Raw genomic sequence first — 21,653 nt, 5'->3', positions numbered from 1 at the left:
AGCTGCGCTTTTATACAGGAAGGGTGGGGTACAAATGCTTGACTAAACAGAACTCTCAGTTGTAATTGAGGTAAGCACAGATACTGGGTTTTGATTAGCATGTGAAGATATCTGGAATCTGAGTAAATTGCTATTAAAGACGGTTAAAAATTGATTATCACTTTTTAACTTGATCAATGTAGAATACGGAAAAATACATTGCACATTGTGCAAAGTAAGTTCCAGATTTGAAACAGTTGGTAAATGATACAAATCTATAGCATCTGGAAATTTCTTAGATATCAGCATTCCAACTTGCAACATTCCTGGCTAACATAACACACGTTGGCTGGGAATCCTGTGAGCAATAATGCCAATCTATCCAAAGTGGCCAAGCTTGGGATAATAGCTTAAGACTTTGGAGCAATGCTAGCAATCCTGTACTAAGAAGGCTTACCTTCCTTCACACTTTCTTCCGTTTCCAGGTTGCAAGAGCTAAGTGCAGCTTCTAGTTCCTGCACTTGCTTTAATAATCGTTCACCCTTATCTGGGAGAGCGTGTATATTCACTGTTTTCAAAGTCCTCTATAGGCAAATTAAAACAAAAACAAAGGGGGACAAGAAGAGCTATGTTACTGATTGGCTATCAATATGCCCAGGCATTTAACCCACCTTTTTTCTCCATAGGTAAAATATTTAAGAACTATACAATAATAAGTTAGATGTGTTTTGTAAAAATAACGACTGATGTGCCCAAACACCCATTCAAGTCCATATTTCCCTTCCTCTCATAGTCTGTTAATCAAGGAACTGTTCACTGCTAATTTCAAGAAGGGAAAGTGCTAGCACGCAACAAATATAGGTAAAGCATACACAACTAAAACCAAGTAATGAATAATGAAACAATTTTACAATGACTTCTTAAAGAAGCAAAGGAGAAATATATTTTCTGTTCCATGGTGCAATTGTTCTTCTCAACCCACCTTGTGAATTCACTCTTAAAAATATTTCAAAAAATTGTGCAAAGAGTACATTTTCTGAATAGAAATATCCAGACATATATATTCAACTGGGGACATACTTAGTCAATTATTTTGGCTCAACTGCTCCTTTCATTTATTATTAAAGTCAAAACTTGAGAAATGGGCATCACCTGCATGACACGTTTGGCCTTATACACAACTGAGGCAAAGTTTGAACATAATTTGATGCATTTAAATTACAATGGTGAAAAACCATTCCTTATCTTCCAAAGGGGTATCAGAACCGCAGCCCCAGAGCATCCTAAGATCACCAAAATGGGAGAGGCTGGTTTAACGGCTAAAAATACCTTACTGAAGAGGTGAGCATCTAAGGCCTTTGGACTAACTTCATGCAAACTCTTGTCTAATTTCAAATACTTTATGTAAGAGGTTAGTACAGAGTTCTGATAAGAGCTATCAGTCTTTTCTGTGCAACCTACTGCTTGGGGAAAAAGACAGCTTCAGAATGAGGAAAAAAGGATGTCAGCCACACTTTAAGCTCTGGCCCCATTTATTACTTGCTCTAGCTCCACCTACAATTTAACCTTCAGCAGATTATTCCTAAGAGAATGCAACCTTAAATCTCATCCCTTCATGCGCAAGTGGACCACCTATGGCTTTTCAAGGGACTGGTGGGAATTGTAATTCAATAACATCTGGAGGGTTAGGAATAAGCCACTTTGCCTTAGCAGTTTAGTACAAAGGGTAAGAACCTAATACTTTGATACAGGAAATCTTTTGGTTCATTTAAAAATTAATACTTAGATGCAAGAAGAGATTAGACCTGTTTCTGTTTCAGCTGAGCTGAAAGTTGGTTGTGAAGAGCTTTGTAATCCCCTCTGTCAGCCATCTGCAAAGAGGCTACTTCAGACAATATGGAAGGCGAATTCTTCTGATTGCTATCCTGTCCTTGCTGGGAATCAACTGCCTGCCCAATAGATGATTTGAATGACACAAATCTTTCTTGTTTATCACTGTCCAAATGTTTCTCTGTACACTTTTGCTCTTCTGGAGTTTTCCCCATCTGTAATAGTATTGGAGTTTTTTCTGTATTGTCTCCAGCATGTTCTACTGACAAACTTCTTGGTTCCTGAAGAGTCACAAACTCTTTGGGTATCAGTGTCTTTTCTTCTGTTTTCCAGTTGCCACTTTTTTTCATTGTTACTATTTTGCTTCTACAAGTTTCTGGTTCTTCTTTTCCAAGTTGCTCTCCATTAATAGATTTTATGCTTGATGTGTAGCAATTGAAGCTTGACAATGATTGTTCTGGCTTTTCGTTTTTCTGCAAATCATCTTCAATAAATTTCAAAGATGAATTCTCTTGTATGTGACTAGAAGGAATCTCAAACCTTTTGCTAGAATTACTTTTGTGTCTATCTAATGTTATTTTTTCTATTTCAGTCTGAGGCTTGTTCAGTTTTATCTGAGTTTTTGTTTCTTTCCTGGATGAATTTTCAAATTTGTCTCCAAAATCTTTGTTTTTTATGTGCATGACTGATGAAAATTCTTTCTTGACAGACTGAGACTGTAAGTTGGGCTGGTGTTCTTCATCAGAATTCTGAACATCTTTTTTCTGATTTTCTTTTTCCACTGAATTTCTGTCCCCATTGTCATTCATTTGTTTGAAAGAAAGTAGCTTATGATTCCTGCTTGAAACTTTGAATGGGTTTCTTTGATTTCTATGATCATGCAGCAATTCCAAAGTATGCTGAGACTGTAGATTAGCTGGCAATACAGTGATATTTGAATCCTATAAAATATCCATGTGAAATATTAGTCTACATTTAAATTAGAGTATTTGCTCTGTTTCTTTTTAACAGATGCAGAAAAACATATCAATTGAGAAATCCTGAATTTTCATTTATCTTGCAAAGTTTCTAACTATAGTAACAATGAAAAAATTATAGCTATCATTGATAATTCAGAAATTACACAGGTATTAACTGTATTACGAATTTTCTGTCTTATGTGGTTCTTCATTATTATTCTTTCTAATTCAGACCATTATAAAGCAATGTTGCCTTCAGTTTTCACTAATATCCACTAAATATCTTTAACACAACATTTCTTAATCAGTATAAATTAATACTTTTAGCTGGGTGCAATATGACAAATTCTACTATGAAATGTACACACAAACTTTTGTTAAACTCTAGCATGGTTATGAAATGTTTAGGAAGTTAAAACTGTATACAGAACAGTTAAGATAAGAAAAAGAAAATGTTGCTTCCTGAACAGCAAAATTCATTCTATTTTTCTAGAAGTTCCCATAGTTAATCCGGAATAGTAGTATCATGATAAATAGAGAAAGATAGAGAAAATAGTAGTAAACCAAGTAACAAGAGCTTAAGACTTCTAATTGTTGTCAAAATGTAAAGCTTAAATAGCAATGGTATACCTGCCAGGGGACATTACCACACATTTTCTTCCCTTCCATTTTACCCTTACTGCACCGATAAAACAATCTAGTAAAGAAACAAAACATGGGTTGTCAGGCTGAGTATTAATGCTTTGTAGATACTATTCTGTCAAAACATCAAGTGTCCCTCTGAAAATATACCGGTACAGGTCTGTCTTTGGTTGTTTAATCAAAACTTGCAGCTCCACTATATATTCTTCATGCACCAAGCAATGAGAAGGGGAAAGACTATGGAAAGAAAAGACAAATTATTTACATAAATATTGATGTCACAGAAAAAAATAAATTTCTATGCTATCTCAATAGTGGCAAAGATGGTGAAAAAATGTTTAAACTTGGCTACCCTCAGTATTATAGACAGGATACAAGAATGAACAAACTCCTTCTATCCTGCCTTTTGGGACAAGCACTTGTAAATCCGATTACAGAAAAAATGTTTAAAAATAAAGGAACTGAAAAGCATAGTAAAATGTGATATACAGCACAAAAACCTGTTAAAGGCTCAATTAAATATTTAGAAACGCTTTTAAGCCTCTGGAGAGGCAGGCAACCCAGGCAACAAACGCTTCAACTCCAAAGAAGATTTAATTGTGGCACAAATGTATTTTCCAATGATACCTTATTGTCACCCCAGCTAAAAATTAATTATGGACTAAACATAAAACTATATTTCAGTTATGAATGGATAGAGTGCCACATATTTAAAAAGTACTTTTCTGTATTAAAAGTGGCAGAGGTTTTACTTTCTAGATACTGGTGAACAGTAGGTAAGCAACTAATAGCTCCCCAAGCTTGTCTTTTTTTTACAATTGAACTTACTCAGTGGGGAGCACAAAGCCACATGGCTCCTGATTTTGGACTCCGCACATATAAAAGCTTTTGCCTTTATTTGGGCCATCTCGGTTTCCAGTCTTCAAAAAACAGGGAAACCCTGAATGGGAAGAGAATGAAAGGTATGAAGTTTAATCAGAGATAGAAAAGTACCAAGTTGTTGTTGTTTGTTGTTGTTTAGTCGTTAAGTCGTGTCCGACTCTTCGTGACCCCATGAACCATATTGCGCCAGGCCTTCCTGTCCTTCACTGCCTCCCTGAGTTTGCTCAGTTTCATGCTCATTGCTTCAGTGATGCTATCTAACCATCTCATCCTCTGCCGTCCTCTTCTCCTTTTGCCTTCAATCTTTCCCAGCATCAGGGTCTTCTCCAAAGAGATCTCTCTTCGCAAGCCAGCCAATTAAAAAAATACCTCACTTCAAGGATTCACAAGACTCATTTATCAATTTTACTTTTACCCTTTCTCTGTGGTTCATAGAATTGGAAATGCTGTTTATATCACCAAGTCCAACTCCTGCTGAGAGGGGGAACCCAAATTGTACCTTTTCCCTCCAAATATCTATCCAGCCTCTGATTGAACACATCCAATGAAAGGGAGCATAGCATCACTTTAGTAAACTGATTCTACTATCAAATGTTTTATTTACTTGTTTTAAAACATTTAACTAGAACCTGCCTTCCTATAATTTAACATACACACACATTTTCTGGGTCTGGCTTTTAATTGAAACTCGAGTGTGGCTTTTTCCTATATGACACCCTTTAGGAACTTGTCATCTGCTATCAATAGGCCCCTTCCCCAGGAATTCAAATTTTACCCAGCTCCCCACTTATCAATTTGTGAGAAGTGTTAGGCTGAGAGAGAAAATAAACAGACAAGGGCCATCATGCCTAGTGGTACAGAAAAATATTTCTGTGTTACCACTAGAAGAGAATATGTGTATCTCAGGTTGAACTGTGGAGTCAGTCCCTGGAGTTCTCTGAGCTTGGCTGTTTTCTTGCAAACATTTCATTACTCAGCTAAGTAACATCTTCAAACCCCATTCCATTCTAGCACTTGAAGATGTTACCTAGCCAGGTAATGAAACGTTTGCAAGAAAACAGCCAAGCTCAGAGAACTCCTGGGACTCCACAAATATTTCTGTGTGCCATATGATGGATATCATTCTGTGGATTCCTAAGTCCCTGCTTTTTGTTTTATTTGTGGCAAAAAGGACCCTCAAATTCTGAACTGTATTCTGTCCTATATAAAATCTTTCAACTACATTATTTTAATTCCCCTTTTTTAACAAGTAATAATTCACTTTATTATTACAATTGGTTTCATAAAATGAAACTTTGGTTTTATTACATTACTGCCCAAAAGCAGGGGGAAAAAGGATTTCTGAAATTTTCTGTTTACGGTGCTAAAATCGTCTGACTAGAATGGGCTTTTACTTCCTGTAAATGGGGGAGGGATAAGGGGGAAGCCATTTATTGCTACAAATCAGGAAGCAAATGTTTTAAACCTACTCATCTTACAATCAGACAGCTAAACCTAAGAGCAGAATACATCTATAAGGAAAGCAGCACAAAGCCACTTTTGCTGCCGCCAAAAAATAACAACTGTCTTTGGTTCTGCAATCATGGAAACCAGAACCGAGACTTCGGATGACTTGCTATCCTATTGCCTGAAGGTCTGCGTCCTGTTCAGGGGTGGGTTAAAGACAAAACATCCTAAACCGGAAGCACAGGGCTTGAGCTGCCCATCCGCGCCTGGACAGCGGACACACGCTTCACAACAGTACTGTACCTAGAAAACAGAGCATTCTTAAACTTGCATATTGTGTTAACCCACCTTTTTTTCTGACACTGCATAGTCACCACTAGAAAAACTGACGGGGGAGAGCCTGATCCCCGTCGAATTTAACAAGCCAGACTCGACACCCCAGCCAAGGTTTCCTGCTCAGTCACCCCGTCCACCCTCCTAGCCATCCTACAACCTCACCGTGACCGGAGCACAGCACTTTCTCCATTGTTCAGGCTCTAAATCTCTCTAGGGATTCCTTTCACAGCAATCGAATTCTAGCCGGAGAAAAGGGGAGGAGTCTTGCCTTGCCCGGGAATCGCCTGGCCCACTCGGCTTCCGAAGCTGCCAATCCTCTTTTCTTTCGCCGGTGGAACCAATCACAATCCCTCCCGCCCCCCAAAGTCTCCGTTTTAGTCTCAGAGCACCGAGCTAAGTGAGGCTGTAGGAGTTTTTGCCCAATTGAGGAGGAGAACGGAAAGTCCCCGAGAAGAGAGGAGTCCAATTGGTCAGAGAGGCAGCCAATATTTTCATACTTGACTACGTTACACATTGGCGCGCAAAAGCAAGTTCAGTCAAGTTAGTCTTAGAACAGTTGGTTAAAGAGTGGGAGGGTAGCGCCCTCTTGGCAAATCAGCGCGGTAGGGATTTTTTTGGCAGAGCTCGGCTCACCAAGCAAGTCAAGTCCTCATACCGACTATCGCTTTTCCACAAATAGGAATGTCCTGAGAATTCTGCTCAAAAGTTGTTACGGCAATCTGAAGTGAACTCTGGATCAAGTCTCTAGTCTAAGAAAAGATTTCCCCCCTTGAGGTTTTCTTTAACACAGGCACATATTCACAAGTCATCGTATTTATTTTACAAAGTATTAATAATAAAGGCATGTCATCTAACATTTATGGAGAGAATGCAAAATTAAAACACGGTATTTTAGAATGGCTCCATTAATTAAATTTGTGCTAATAGAGCACGGGCATCCACAGCAAACTGAGATTACATCCAAGTGTACATGCAATAATGTCATGACACAAATTTACAAACTGTCATTGTGACATCTGATGCAAATCAGTAGTGGTTTTGTGTCATTTCTCACTTTGTAGATGCTTAAGTAATGTAGTTCTATGAACATTCCTGATTTGCACCATGATGGCACTCTATGCATCTCCCCACTTCATCTGTTCCTTTCTCTGACCAGCATCAAGGTCCCAGTTAATAGCATAATGTTAATGTTCCAGAAGTCCCTCAGGACCTGGTTGTTATCAAGCCTGGAGGTCCCAGGGGACCAGTGACATTCTAAGGTACTGCCATTATTGTAATTAATATTCACTTTCTCCTGGGCTTTTTATATCTTAATAATGATTTCTATTTTTATTAATGACTATTTTTACATATTGTTTTATTACTTGTCGTATGCTGCCCAAAGTCACTTTTTGTGACATGGGCAGCCATATAAATTTGATAAATAAATAAAAAATAAATAATAATATTGAAAAATGCACTGTATTTTATTTCTTGACCTGAAGGGCAAATTTCCATTGCCACAACTTGATGTGGAAGTGTCTGGAGTCCATGCCAGTGACTGGGTTTCCACAGCACTGTAATATACTTTTTTTTTTTGGTGCCTTCGAGTCAGTTTTTGACTTCTGGCAATTGCCTGGAGAAGTGCCTTCAGTTTTCTTGGCAAGGTTTTTCAGAAGTGGTTTACCATTACCTGCTCCCTAGGGCTGAGAGAAAGTGACTGGCCCAAGGTCATCCAGTTGGCTTCGTGCCTAAGGCCTATAACTCAGAGTCTCTTGGTTTCTAGCCTGATGCCTTCACCTCTACACTAAGTTATATACTTACCCTTGCTTTATAAATATGCCACAATTAATATTGCAGCTATAAACTAATTTAAAACAATGGATGGATTCATACAACCAAAATGTGCTATGGCTTAACATGGACTCGCAGCAACTATTCTGAGGATGCATAATGGATGCAACACCATGAATATGTTTGTATCTTTATTATTGAATTTATAGCCCACATTTCTGCTTGTATAAGCACTCAAGGTAGTTTACAACAATATTCTAAGGTGCCAGTTCACTGGCAAGTGAGGTTAGAATTTCATAAAATGTTATTCTACAATACATTTATGTTGCTTTATTTGAGTGTCAGCCATAGCAGCTTTCATTCAGTTTACAGCTAAGGAAAAGTATTAAAAGTATCACCTTTTCTGTAGAAATGCAGATAATATGTGTTTAAATATTTTTAACAAAATTAAGAACTACTCTATATTACAGACTCCATTTTAAACACAGAATTTAGCACACTTCCAGTGTTGTAAACATGATGACGGTAGACAGCTAGAGAAAAGGGTTGTGCAAAATTTAATTTCTTCAATTATAGCTCTGTCACCGTACATGGAACTGAAATCTGCTTAACCAGAGTGGCAAATCTATCCTCTTTCTGGGAATGCTGTTCACCACTAATCTGAGTTACAATAACTGCACTGAGACAGAGTGTTATATATTTGCTTGTGGAATATAAAACTCATCCTTTTCGTGAACCCCAAAGAAGGTAACTGCTGAAAGAAGGAAGAACGGAGTTCAAGTGATTCCCCACAGAAATGGTCCAAGACCACAGAATTGAGTTTTCCAATCTGGTGACCACTGGAAGTGTGGGTCTATAGTATAATTTCTATAGTTGTTATACAGCAAGGACCAACAAAACTGTGGAAGCTGCAATCCAACATGTTTGGAGGGCACTAGATTAATGAAGTTGTTCCAACAGAAAATTTGTATCACAGATACTGCATATTACATCAGGTCTTACAAAATGTTAGCTTCAGACTTTCAGTTTGTGCTATTTATCTTTGGTACATGAAAACTTGATGCACAACTTATTCTGAAATCCACATTTTTACATTAGCTAGAGTTAGCTTAGTTAGTTACATTAGCCATTAAGTGTGGTGCTCAGTTGAATGCATTAAAAGAACCATAAAAATGTGTATGTACACATACAAATAAGAAATTTGATTTTCCTCATATACCAAGTAAGGAATTAAGACTAATTACCCATACAAATTACTCCCTTTTCTGCTTCCTCAATCAGTATACCAAGATATTCCAAATACGGTTCCTAATGCTACCCAAACATTGCATTTCCTCTGCAAGTTGCAAGTGAAATTGCAGCTGAATTTCCACACTATCAAGAATGTTACACTTACTGTATGTTCATCCCACTGTTCTTTCAATTTTTGTGGGAAGAAAACATGTCATCTATTTGACCATTTAAAACTCAGCATATTTTCATTGTGACTTCTGCAGGGGATGCCACTTTATCACTCTATTTTTTAAAAAACACGTCTTGATGTTTTTTTTAAAATCCATATACATATGTGTACATGCATGTGCTGTAAAATATCACAATAATGAGATAGTGTTGTAACATTATAAAGCTAAGGTAGAAATTTTTTTTTGCAGTCATTGCCTTTTCATAAGCTGATTAGTATAAATTGTATTTCAACCATAATATATATCTCTTAAAAGATTAAAACATTTGCTGATCACTGTCAGTTAAACAACTGAGAAATAAGTTTTTAAATGGTACCTATTGCAGTGTTTATAAAGAATGATCTCCTGAGCAGTATTAGCTGTGGCAGCTAACTGTTCCTTGTTTGTTTGTTAAGCTGGACTTTCTGCAGCCCTAGAAACAAGAACATGAAAAATGCAAGATGACAGGAAGCGGAGAATAACTGTGTAGATGATCAGTATAAAATGAGTCAGCAAAATATGACAATTCACATTAAAAGGCTAGTGTGAAAGCACCCTAATTCTCAGCCAATACCAACACTAGATTTGATAGGTCTCAGTTGGTCTATTAAGATCATTGTTACATTTCATTATATACAGTACTGTGCAAAAATTTTGGGCAGGTGTGAAAAAATGCTGTAAAGAATGCTTTCAAAAATATATATTCTAATTGTTTATGTTTATCAATTTACAAAATGCAAAGTGAGTGAACAGAAGAAAAAACTAAATCAAATCAATATTTAGTGTGACTACCCTTTGGCTTCAAACCAGCATCAATTCTTACACTTGCACACTTTGTACACTTGCACAAAGTCAGGCATCTTGTAGGATTACAGTCAGGTGTATGACTAACCAATGATACTAAGCAGGTGCTAATGATCATCAATTTCATATGTAGGTTGAAAGAGTCATTAACTGAAATAGAAACAGCTGTGTAGGAGGCTTAAAACTGGGTGAGGAACAGCCAAACTCTGCTACTAAAGTGAGGTTGTGGAAGACAGTTTCAGGTCACAGGTCATACACCATGGCAAGACCGAGCACAGCATCAAGACACAAGGTAGTTATACTGCATCAGTAAGGTCTCTCCCAGGCAAAAATTACAGAGCAGACTGGGGTTTCAAGATGTGCTGTTCAAGCTCTTTTGAAGAAGCACAAAGAAATGGGCAACGTTGAGGACTGTAGACACAATGGTGGGCCAAGGAAACTTAATGCAGTAGATGAAAGACACATCATGCTTACTTCCCTTCAACATCAGAAGATGTCTAGCAGTCCCATCAGCACAGAACTGGTGGAAACCAGTGGGACCCAGGTACACCCATGTACTGTCCGGAGAAGTCTGGCCAGAAGTGGTCTTCATGGAAGAATTGTGGCCAAAAAGCCATACCTCCGATGTGGAAACAAGGCTAAGTGACTCAACTATGCACAAAAACATAGGAACTGGGGTGCAGAAAAATGGCAACAGTGCTCTGGACTGATGAGTCAAAATTTGAAATCTTTGGCTGTAGCAGGAGGCAGTTTGTTCACCGAAGAGCTGGAGAGCAGTACAATAATGAGTGTCTGCAGGCAACAGTGAAGCATGGTGGAGGTTCCTTGCAAGTTGGGGCTGCATTTCTGCAAATGGAGTTGGAGATTTGGTCAGGATCAATGATGTCCTCAATGCTGGGAAATACAGGCAGATACTTATTCAGCATGCCATACCATCAGGGAGGTGTGTGATTGGCCTCAAATTTCTTCTGCAGCAGGACAATGACCCCAAACATATAGCCAATGTCATTAAGAACTATCTTCAGCGTAAAGAAGAACAAGGAGTCCTGGAAGTGATGGTTTGGCCCCCACAGAGCCCTGATCTCAACATCATCAAGTCTGTCTAGGATTGCATGAAGAGACAGAAGGATTTGAGGCAGCCTACATCCACAGGAGATCTGTGGTTAGTTCTGCAAGATGCTTGGAACAACCTACCTGCCAAGTTCCTTGGCAAGAAGAATTGATGCTGTTTTGAAGGCAAAGGATGGTCGCACCAAATACTGATTTGATTTGGATTTCTCTTATGTTCGCTAACTTTGCATTTTGTAAATTGATAAACATAAACAATTACAATATACATTTTTGAAAGCATTCTTTACAGTATTTTTTCACACTTGCCTAAAACTTTTGCACAGTACTATTTTTTTTCCATAAGTACCTGGACAAAATTATATCATTAATTAAAGGTGGTGGAGGGATAGGATTACTTTTAACAATGAATTGTGTTCATAAAGTTTTTAAAAAGCAGAAAAAGGATCCGGCCAGAAACGCCACGCCTGCTGAGCCCAACCTGAGTGTTCCTGTTATGTACAGCTTCAACTTTTAGAATTCTCAGTCACGGTCATGCTGGCTGAAGAACTGGCAGCTGAAGTCCAGACATCCGGATAGTGCCCAACTTGGGAAAGGCTGCTGTATGCCACAGAAACAGGTAAGTAACTTGTGCTTTATTATTTAGATATCAGTGAATCCTTTTATACTTTTGGTTTCCCAATTGTTTTGAGTTAGTCCGTTTTCTAATACTGTATTAAGATGAGTCTCCGGGAATTTTTAAATCTTTGATTAAAATGCTGGGGCCTGTTTTGCTTTCCTTGCAAAGAATCATGGCTTTGCATCAGTTTTAAAGTTTTTTTTTTCCTGTTTGTTTTATTGAAGCAATTTTAAGCGTTTCCTTCTTCAATGCTCTGTAGCTGTACTTTTTGGCTAAGGTGGACCCTGCCACCACGCCGTGTGCTTGCATTGCTGCCTGCCACAGTTCGTGCTGGGAACAAAGAGCCAGGTAGGGCATCTCCTCCAAACAAGGTGATCCTCACATCGGCTTCAATAGCTTTGGCCAAGCTGGATGCGTAACTATCCAGAGATTTGTGAACTTCAGCCTTTATGTGAAGGATAGAGTTCTTTGCTGCTTCTGAACAAAGAAGAGAGATTAGTACAATAATACCATATGAATGCCTTATACATAAGGGTTAATTTGGACATTGTAGACATCTCTTCTGTAAGAATAAATTCAAACAAGATTCATTCTTTTGTGGCTTTGGGATTTCTATGTAGCACACCGGAGTTATAAATCTAACAAAATGGGGAGTTGAGCATATGTATGATAATTTAATCTGACAAGGATGACATCTATCCATAAACTTAAAACTAAAGTATGTGAATCCTAGCTATCAGCAAATTATAACAAAGTCAAGCCCTAAAGGAAATATGTTTCTCCAATGACAACAAAGAGTAAAACTCCCTTTATTAAATGCTGTGCTTCTCTCCCCACCTCTGCCACTGCAACAGGCAGCCTAGAGATCATTCAAAACTACAAAGCATTATTATTTCAACATTTGCAGCAGCAAATTAAATTCTCCACCTACACTTCTAATTTTGAACTTGCAACTATACAACATATGGCTTCCTGTTTCCACTACTTCATTTTGTTTTTTCTGCTGACTTCTGTTCTGTACGTCCTCTGCACTTTTTCTGTATGATTTCTGAGCTTTTTGTAGGTACTAATATTCACTGCTAAGAGGGAGACAGTTTTTCTACATCATAGTTTAGTTCCCCATTCCTCCTTTCCTTTACAAATGTTTGTTTTTTTCTTTCCATCTTTTTCACTTTCCTTTCCCTCTGTACTCTGTTTTATGTGGAAAACTCTCCTTTGCTTGTTCTTTTCTCTTTAAGGAATCTCTTTATAACAAGTGTTTACTTTATCCTTCCTGAATCCAGTATAATTAATTTTCCTCCTATTTTTTTAGACATACAGATCATTGCATGCCAGATCAACAGACTTTGGCCAGTGAGGATGCAATTGTTGATATACATCTATTCTGTATAGATCTATAAATCTATAGATGTATAAATATCAGTAATACATGGTCATTACATTGAATTTATCTACAAGCAAAAATCTTAAAAGCTCCTATTGCTGAGAGCAAAACTACACCCTCTGAAAATGTCCAATAAATTCATGTCCTGCAAAATACAGTGGTACCTCGGGATACGAACGCCTCTACTAATGAACTTTTCGGGTTACGACCAGCTCCGGCCGCAAAAATTTACCTCAATGTGCGAACTCCGCCTCGGGGTACGGTCATTTTTCCGCCCTGACACGTGGTCTGCGGCCATTTTTCCGCCCGACATGTGGTCCGCGGCCATTTTTCTGCCGCGCCGTTTTCCCGCCCCTGACGCATGGTCCGCGGACGCCTGAACAGATTAACAGTAATTACATTGAACCTTATGGGAAAATTTGCTTCAGGGTGCGACCAAATTTGGAGGGTGGAACGGATTAACCGGATTTACATTGAACCCTATGGGGAAATTTCCTTCGGGTTACGACCAACTCGGGATACGCCCAGAGTCACGGAATGGATTAAGTTCGTATCCCGAGGTACCACTGTATTTGCTTGTACTATTTCCCCCACAAAGAATAAGATTAAGCTGTACACAATTATCACTAAGGAGTTATTTTGGAGCTAACATTTTTTTAAAAACTGGAGATTTGTGTGCCAAATTTAACAGAAACATGGCATTTAATAGAAAACTGAACATTTTAGCAATATCTAAATTTTCAGGAATTTCCATATTCAAAATCTTTTGGGTATACAATACCCAGTAACTGCTTTGGTTATGTCAGTTTGCTTACACCTAATTAGTTCTGCCAAGTAAATCTATGTGCCTTAGATTTTAGACTGCCATTTTTTTTAAAAAAAAGCAACGTTCTCCTTTATGGTCTCCAAAACAAAGTGTGCAAGATGGTATAATACTTGTTTGGTAATTGAGTATGTGAAATATTCAAGAGATTTTCAGAGCAGTGTGTCTCTATCCCCCATATTAAAAACTTCTTAAAACACCTGAATGTTTAAAAAATATATAACTGAAGCAGAACTGGTTTCTTCATTAAGCATCCACTTGTTATGTAAAATGAATTATTTTGCCCCTCCGCTCCTTGATCTTCCCTTCTGGATCATATACGTCTCTCAGCTATAAGACTTTCCAGTGTATTTGTTTAATTTTCAAGTCTTTCATAACTTCTACTTTTATATTAAGTAAACAATTAAAATCAAATAACTAGCAAAAATCAAATAGCAGCTCAGGACTGAATTCTTGGTCCAAGCAGTCCCTTCCTCTTATACACAGTTCAGTATTGAAGTACCTAGTCTTAACATACCTTTAACTTGTTCCACTTCATCTTCAAAAGTTACAGAACTCCGTCGATGAGGGTAAGCACAATGTGGGTGATGAACTCCATCAGAACTATAATCTTCAAGCAGCATAACATCTGTCCCTAAAAGGAGATAATGGCTTAGACAGTTAACTTATAATTCCTGCCATGGACACATGCAAAATAGCATCTTTGTGATGTGGGCAGATGACTGGAGCTGTAGTCTCCAACACATCTGGAAAACAGCAGGCAGCACATCTATAGCGGGAATTGCACTTTACAATGGAGAAAATATGAGGTCTCAAGTCTGTCTTTTGCTTGTAATTCTAGAGCTAGGAAACAAGTGAATGGGAAGAATACTTCAATTTTCTTTTGCAGAGTTTTTCTTGTAACTAAGCCATCTTTGATTATGATTTTTCTTCTAAATTGTATTTGACTTAACTAGTCACTAAACTTATTTGTGAAGACAGGAACTGGGGGTATTTGCAGGAGAGAATCAGAGGTTACACAAACAATTATCTCCATCTTTCCTACATTCATGGAATTTTACAGGGCAGTCGAGACACTGCCATTCTCCGTTTACAGCCCGCTGGTCTTTTTCCTAATACTTCCTCCAGTATTTTTCATTGACACAAAAAAACTATGAAGGGGATGGGGGGAATCCTACAATAGCTGCACAGTATTGTCTGATGGATTGCACTAGAATTCTCCTCCTAAATTGCACTAGAATTCTCCTCCTAAACTGCATTTCAAGTTTATTGCAAGCTTTTTTTTTTGCTGCTGATGGCTCTTGTTCATTACAATGTGACTCACAGAAAGTTACCTGAATCCTGAGAGCAACTGAAACCTGTATCTCCTGTGCTGCTGCTGTGTCCTAAAGTCCGTTCCCCTGCCATGAGAGCTGTCAGGTGTGGAGATAATCCTAGATCTGTAAAAGTATTTCGCATCAAAACAAATTACCCTCTGGAGTTTTAACCAAACATCTTCAAATATCCTCACTGAATTTTATCACATTTCTTGATTTAATAATAGCTGTTATTAAATCTGAATTAAACAAACACTACCCTTGAATAATTCAAAATTAAATTTCATATCATTGGGAGCCTGTATCTAATGAAGTCAGTGAAAAAAATCTTTATACTTTTTGGCTTGGTATTGGGGCTTGAATATCTCAAAAATAATAAAAATTGAATAACTTTTAAAGAAATGCTCTGAGCATTTATATTTATCTTGATTATAACCTGTGATAATGCTTCTGCTCATTGGGGTGAAAGGACAAGGCAGCTAATTGTAAGGGAAGCCAATCAGACAGACAAAGAATGGTGTAAGCAATCGGAATTGTGGTGGAAAGGGGGAACTAATCTATACAGTACATTGAACCCCTTCTTTCCAGCTTTAATAGCAGACCATCACACAGAAAAGTTGAACTGAGACTAAGATGTTTTGTTCGTTTTTTTTACATCAGAAATAAATAAATAGATAAAAAATATGAGAAGAATTGCAAGAGGCTGATGGTTCTAGGACACCACAAAAACATACATATGCAAAGGATGTCTCCTCCCTTGGCTGCCAATTAAAAAAAACAAGAGAATAAAATTATTTGACTGACTGATCCGGTCCGTGCTGCTCTTTCTCTCTAGGAATGCTAAAACTTTCTTGCTTGAATCATCCACCTTGGCTCTGCTTCAAACTACAGTCAGCCGAGAAACAGCAACTTGAAGAGCACTCAGTCTAATGTTTCACTTTCTTCCTATCAGTTCAGTGAAGCCTATCTGAATGAAATAGGAGAGTTGGGCAGAATGAATCTCCAAGGTGTCCTGCCTGCCTTGAGTGTGTGTAAGAATGGAAATGCGGCCATGTCCAATTTTGCAAAAAGTTCACAACTGTGAAGCAGACAAAGAAACCACAGGGTAAAGGGCGGAGAACACTAGTAGTTGTATACCAGACTAATTAAATGCTGGTCCTTCTGCCCTAGCAATCTACAGTATCTTCTAGAGTCATCCAACCATTGTTGCAATAACACGAAGAGGCTTCATCTCATTTCAGCAATGACTGAGTAAAGACGCTTTAAGTCACCAATATGGAAATGGCCTCTGAGTTGCAGACTAAAACACAGTAATAAAGATATCTTGTTGGGGTATATGCCAGTTAGAAGGATAAGCAAAGGTAAGAAAATGCCCTTGATACACTTTAAGAATTAAAAAAAAATTACCTGTGATCCTATTAGAAATACTAAATAATCTGGATGTCCTTTGCCTTTGAACAAACGATTCTCTGTAGTACCGATCTCCAAAGCACATTCCCAGTAACTCCTTGCGTACAGTTTTATTCCAGAGTCCATAAATCAAAGGATGGCAAATAGCACTTGTAAAAGATAACCAAGTTGCTAATGTCTCAAAAGCAGGGGAAATGCTGTTTTTCCCCCAAAGTGCCTCAGATGTGATAACCACCATGTAAGGCCCCCATGTGATGACAAAAGCCCCAATCACAACTACAATTGTGATCAAAGCTTTGCATTGATTGGCAGAATAAACAACCCCTTGAAAAGCATTTCTTCGGCTGCCTGATGAGGATGTTGACGTACTCGAGTTTTTTCTCCCATTCCTTTGCGTATCTTCCTCTGCAATGACCACGCTCCCACAGTGAATCTTCCGTGCCTTAATCCTGGCCACACGGAATATGAAACCATAGCAAATCATCATGACTACAAATGGTAGCAAAGCACACCATATTTGCCAAAAGGCGGTGTAACCTGCCTGCTTATGCCACGCAGCTACACACATCCATTTGAACTGATCAAATTCTAAGGATGACCAACCAAAGAGGGGTGGAAGGCATCCAATTAGAGAATGAAGCCACACGTACACAATGGCAACAACAGCTCTGTTACCCGTAATCTTCATAGGGTAAACCATTGGGTACAAGACAGCATAGTACCTGAAAAACATAAAAGGAGCATTCAATAATATTAGGATATATGCAATACATTGGAAATTGAATAATACCAAAAGTGTAAAGATTAGAAGAATGAGTTTGTCTTTAGAAAATTGAATCAGATCAATTGGAGGACTTGGGTTGTCTCATGGAAAAACACTTCCTCTTTGCTGCTTAAATATTCAGATGCTGCTACATATTCATAAACAAAGTTATTAGTTCCATAATTCTCAATGTATGGACTTGGTGGCATTGTCAGTTAAAACATATTTCTCTGCCACTGCATGTTTAATGCTGGTAGATGTTAAAGACTTTTTTTTGCTGCACAGCCTTATCCAGCTCATAAAGAAAGGATAGCATACCGGTCGATAGCAATGAGTCCAAGCGTAAGCATACTGGCAGAGCTGATGAGCATGTAGAGCAGGGCAGAGAAGTTGCACCAAACTACTCCAAAGATCCATTCCCGCCGGATGGAGCTGGTAACAACGAAAGGAAGCACCAGCACCGAAAGAAGGAAGTTGGACAGGGTCAGGCTGAAAACAAACTTGTTGCTTAAGGTGAGCAGGTATGACTTCTTATAAAGAGTGAGGACGATCACCAGATTTCCTAAACAGATGAAAATAGCAATAACGATGATAGCAATTGACTCAGTGATTCTGCCTGCTCCCTCTTCCAGCCGTGCGAGGTTTTCCGAGGCATTCTCTTTACTGAGGGACAAGTTGATGCTCATTGTCAGAGCCTACTGTAATGGAACAGCCAAGACATGCTGAGCATCTGCTAAAGAAACATAAAAACAATTGATACACATACCGCACCAATGAATGCTGCTTATATATTCATAAACAAAGTTATTCGTTCCATAATTTTCAGTGTATGGACTTGACTACATTATGTTAGTTAAAATGTGTTTCTCTATACCTTATGAATGAAACTCATAGGGATCCCAAATACCACATGCATAAGGCACATCCAAGTTGAAAAATAGCACATGAACATCATGAATATGTGCAATGATATGCAAAGCATTTTCCAAAAGCAGACAGAATAAATAACTCCTATGTAAGCAGAGCAATCTTTGTGCACTGGATCCCCCTAAAGCTTAGCAACATATCCACATTATTACCTATGTCACCTTAGGTTTATTTATTCCATGTATTTATGGGATATTCAGTGAACATCAATAATTTGGAAAGAATTGATTCTCATGATACTTCTATTATACTTCAAGAACTTCAGCCAGTTATAATAATATATAAGGAAACCTGATGTTCCTACAAACCTTAACTAAAACCTCTAATGAGAACAGTAATGGAAGAGGACTATTCTTGATAAAGAGACCACTACTGCTATGGACATCCATTCCAAAGCACAGCTATGGGGAATTACTGGATGTCCTTCAGCTTCATGTGGAGCAATGGGATGCTCAGGAGCATCTCACATTGACCTGAAAGTACACAGTAGAATACTCTATTCTTAGACACCTCTGGAACACAAATTATTTTTTTTTATGGTAAGCACAGAAGATTTTTTTTGGGGGGGGGAGAGACAATTTCTGTACCCTTACGGTAGGATGGATATATTTGCTATGCTATTTGATACAAATTCCACAAGCAGAAATATGCCACAGACTAACACTTGGCAGAGGAGCTGTGAAGGCCTTGGAAAAGATATTCAGATGCTGTGATGTATTTATACCTGCAAATATCAGAAGAGTGTAAGCAATGGTATTCCCTGTGACACTCTATGGAAGCAAAAGCTGGACCTTGAAGAAGCAGGATAGGAAGAGTATTGATGCCTTTGGTGTTGCAGAAGACTCCTGAGAACACTGTGGACAGCCAAGAAAACAAACCAATGGATCATCAAACAAATCAAACCACAGTTCTCACTAGAGGCACTACTGACCAGTTATAAACAATAATCGATTATTTTTTAAGCAGGAATTACGCCTTTTTTTCCTCATACGGCCTGACCCCTCAACACATTCGCCAGGGCTACTGAATTACAATAGTGTGTTGGGCACATACACGTGACTGGAAGACGGAAAATGAAGGTGCCTGGGAAATACTAGGTAAGCAGGCCTGTGCTGGCTCGTATCAAACGATGTATTCAGACGACTAAGTTTTCCTTTCTCTTTCCGTTGTTTTGTTTTTTTACTACGATGGGCCTGCACAGTGGGATTTGTATGCAAGGTTTACCCAGAATTTTATTCCCGGTTCGCAGAGGCTCCAGCAGGGGTGGTCCCCAGTCGAACAAGATCCCCGCCTGGACGATCCAGACACCACCCTGAAAAGTGGGGAACGAGCATCCGCTTACTCTCGCCTGCTTTTGCGCCCTCGGTCTGCGGCAGAGTACAGCGAAGTCAGAAAACCCATTCTCCTCCTCGCGGGGTTGAAAAAAGCTTAGCCCGGCTCGATGCCAGAACGTTCAGCCAGCCTTTATCTCCGCTGCCGAGACATGGAAAACCGCGGCTGAGTAGCCAGGCGTCTCCCACCGCGGGCACCACCCTCGCCCAACGTACCAACCCATCCTCGCCGCGAGGCAAAGCGAGGCGGAGGCGCCATGCGATCCCTCCGAGGCGAGGACCCTGCTCCTTCAGCACGGGGTCCGTTGCCCTCTGCTCTGCACCAGAAGGTGTCGGAGACCTTCCACCGGGGTGAGACGACCCACTCACCTTTGGACTAGATTGTTCCCGTGTAGCCCCGCCACCTCGTTACGGTTGCGGGCGGGTGATTTCAGGTTACAGCTTCCCCGGCCCCCCACAGTCGCCGCCAGCCGAGGCCCAGAAAAATAGTCCGACCCCCCTTCTTTCTCGTCCATCCCCCCATCTACTTTTTCACATCCCTCCTTCCTTGAAGCACTCCCTCCATCCCCATTTCACTCCTCCCACTTCCCCACCCTGTCCTTTCTGCTCCGCCGTCCTTTTGTCTTTTAGCAGTTTGTCCCCCCCTTCATATTTCTTTAGTAATCATCTTCTTTTTGTAATTCCATTAGTCAGAAAACAGCTTTAAAATGCGGGCTTTATGTAGAGAAAACCGGTTTATAGAGCCAGTGGGATGAAGTTTTTGAAGGCAGCTCTCTCCACCAATAGTAAATAATTTATATTAGCTCACCCACTAACATTCCTTTTCTTCACTCTCCGGAAAACTTTCATGCTGTCTTCTGTTGTACTGTATCCCATTTTTCTTTCCTCAATCAAAGAGCATCTCTTGCACAAATGCAAAACAAAAATGAAGAGATTTTAATTTAGAAACAACTTCTATAGCAGACAAATTCAATAGAATGGGAAGTTCTGTAAATAAATCACATTTTTAATAAAGGATCATTCTTTAAATGAATCATGCGTGCAACCTTTCTTTCCAGCTGTTTGTAGCTATATTGGCTTGTTTGGGGATATCTGGCTTCAAATGAATAATAAATATGTTTGTTTTACCCTGCAATTCTACATGTTTAAAGTAGAAATCAGTAGAATTTACTTTCAGTTAAGTGGTGAGAGATTGTAACTTAAACTACTGCGTATGTTATAATGTGCTGTACATTTAAACCTGTAGTTCTTTCAAGCAAAATTTCACAGAACATATAGCAAGCAGTCATATACTGTCATATAGGCAGACATAAACCAGAGGTTTATAAACAGTGATTTACTACATCATTTGAGCCACTGATTGTAGTTTATTTAACAAATCATGGTCAAGTAGACCATGCCTTACCACAATGTGAGTACTCAATGGAGTCAAACTATTTGTCCATGGCTGGCTGGGGAATTCTGGAAGTTGAAGTCCACACATCTTCAAGTTGCCAAGGTTGAGAAACACTGCTCTAGGTCAACATCAGCCTTTCAGGATTTCAGAAATAGTTATTTCCCGATGCAATTTGGAGATGTCAGAATTGCATGCCAATCTAAAAAAAGTCAACTACTATCCTCTTTCCCCTCTCTAAATTTTGATTTAATAGGAAATTATAGCTGCTACCATTTCAGCTATGAAGTAACTAAAGGTTTTTCATCACTTTGGGATAGAACAGTGTTGGTCACGCTGAACACTCCAAGAATGCTATAAAGAAAATAAAAACATTTAACTTCTGTAGAGAAAGCAAAATAATTAAAGAACAAGAATGCAGGAGATGTATAGGCTATAAAATAAGGTCAGTTTCCTTGCTATTTTCATTAACACAGGATGGCTTGGTGGCAACTTTTCTTGACATATTTCTTACAGACTGGGTCTG

General features: G+C 38.8%; 2 protein-coding genes across 8 annotated transcripts in view; both read right to left on the bottom strand.

Annotated features, from left to right (window-relative positions):
• The window catches only part of TTF2 (transcription termination factor 2), a 33,727-nt gene extending 22,070 nt beyond the window's left edge, over window positions 1-11,657 (bottom strand). Inside the window, exons 1-7 of one of the 3 annotated variants that reach the window (XM_088140779.1) lie at window positions 11,643-11,657; window positions 9,627-9,722; window positions 4,239-4,350; window positions 3,561-3,647; window positions 3,399-3,465; window positions 1,785-2,750; window positions 437-563 (exon numbers count right to left, since the gene is read on the bottom strand). In XM_088140779.1, the coding sequence (XP_087996905.1) occupies window positions 437-563; window positions 1,785-2,750; window positions 3,399-3,465; window positions 3,561-3,647; window positions 4,239-4,288 (1,297 nt within the window). In that variant the 5' untranslated portion in view covers window positions 4,289-4,350; window positions 9,627-9,722; window positions 11,643-11,657. Of the gene's footprint in view, window positions 1-436; window positions 564-1,784; window positions 2,751-3,398; window positions 3,466-3,560; window positions 3,648-4,238; window positions 4,351-6,236; window positions 6,379-9,626; window positions 9,987-11,642 lie in introns of those variants that run through there. The other 2 variants (XM_088140778.1, XM_088140777.1) reach the window with 2 other exon arrangements.
• Window positions 11,658-12,009: 352 nt separating this feature from the next.
• Window positions 12,010-20,373, bottom strand: GPR161 (G protein-coupled receptor 161). Of its 5 annotated transcripts, XM_088140780.1 has the most exons (8): window positions 20,104-20,363; window positions 19,746-19,876; window positions 19,128-19,257; window positions 17,795-18,209; window positions 16,711-17,435; window positions 15,322-15,426; window positions 14,505-14,621; window positions 12,010-12,257 (listed from the first exon to the last, which is right to left on the bottom strand). In XM_088140780.1, exons 4-8 carry the CDS (start codon window positions 18,160-18,162, stop codon window positions 12,010-12,012), a joined length of 1,563 nt encoding a protein of 520 aa, XP_087996906.1. In that variant the 5' UTR covers window positions 18,163-18,209; window positions 19,128-19,257; window positions 19,746-19,876; window positions 20,104-20,363. The 5 variants fall into 5 exon arrangements, with proteins under 5 accessions (XP_087996906.1, XP_007428215.1, XP_025022395.1 ...); XM_007428153.4 differs by lacking the exon at window positions 19,746-19,876; XM_025166627.2 differs by lacking the exon at window positions 19,746-19,876 and having other exon boundaries at window positions 17,795-18,206.
• Between the last annotated feature and the right edge of the window lie 1,280 nt (window positions 20,374-21,653).

Source organism: Python bivittatus, unplaced genomic scaffold (assembly GCF_059951505.1).
Source record: "Python bivittatus isolate LINGU-HERP-01145 unplaced genomic scaffold, Pbiv_v1 ctg000340_np1212, whole genome shotgun sequence".
Taxonomy (NCBI): Eukaryota; Metazoa; Chordata; class Lepidosauria; order Squamata; family Pythonidae; genus Python; species Python bivittatus.
Note: the sequence above shows the minus strand (reverse complement) of the source record. Positions and strands in the feature narration are given on the sequence as shown.

Bases quoted from the DNA above. Each gene is read 5' to 3' on its own strand.
- GPR161 (XM_088140780.1), bottom strand. From the start codon at position 18,162: ATGAGCATCAACTTGTCCCTCAGTAAAGAGAATGCCTCGGAAAACCTC. The intron at 17,436-17,794 runs GTATGCTATCCT...TATGTTTTTCAG, and splicing joins GGACTCATTGCTATCGACCG to GTACTATGCTGTCTTGTACC. The intron at 15,427-16,710 runs GTAATTTTTTTT...ATACTTTTACAG, and splicing joins TATTTCTAATAGGATCACAG to ATCTAGGATTATCTCCACAC.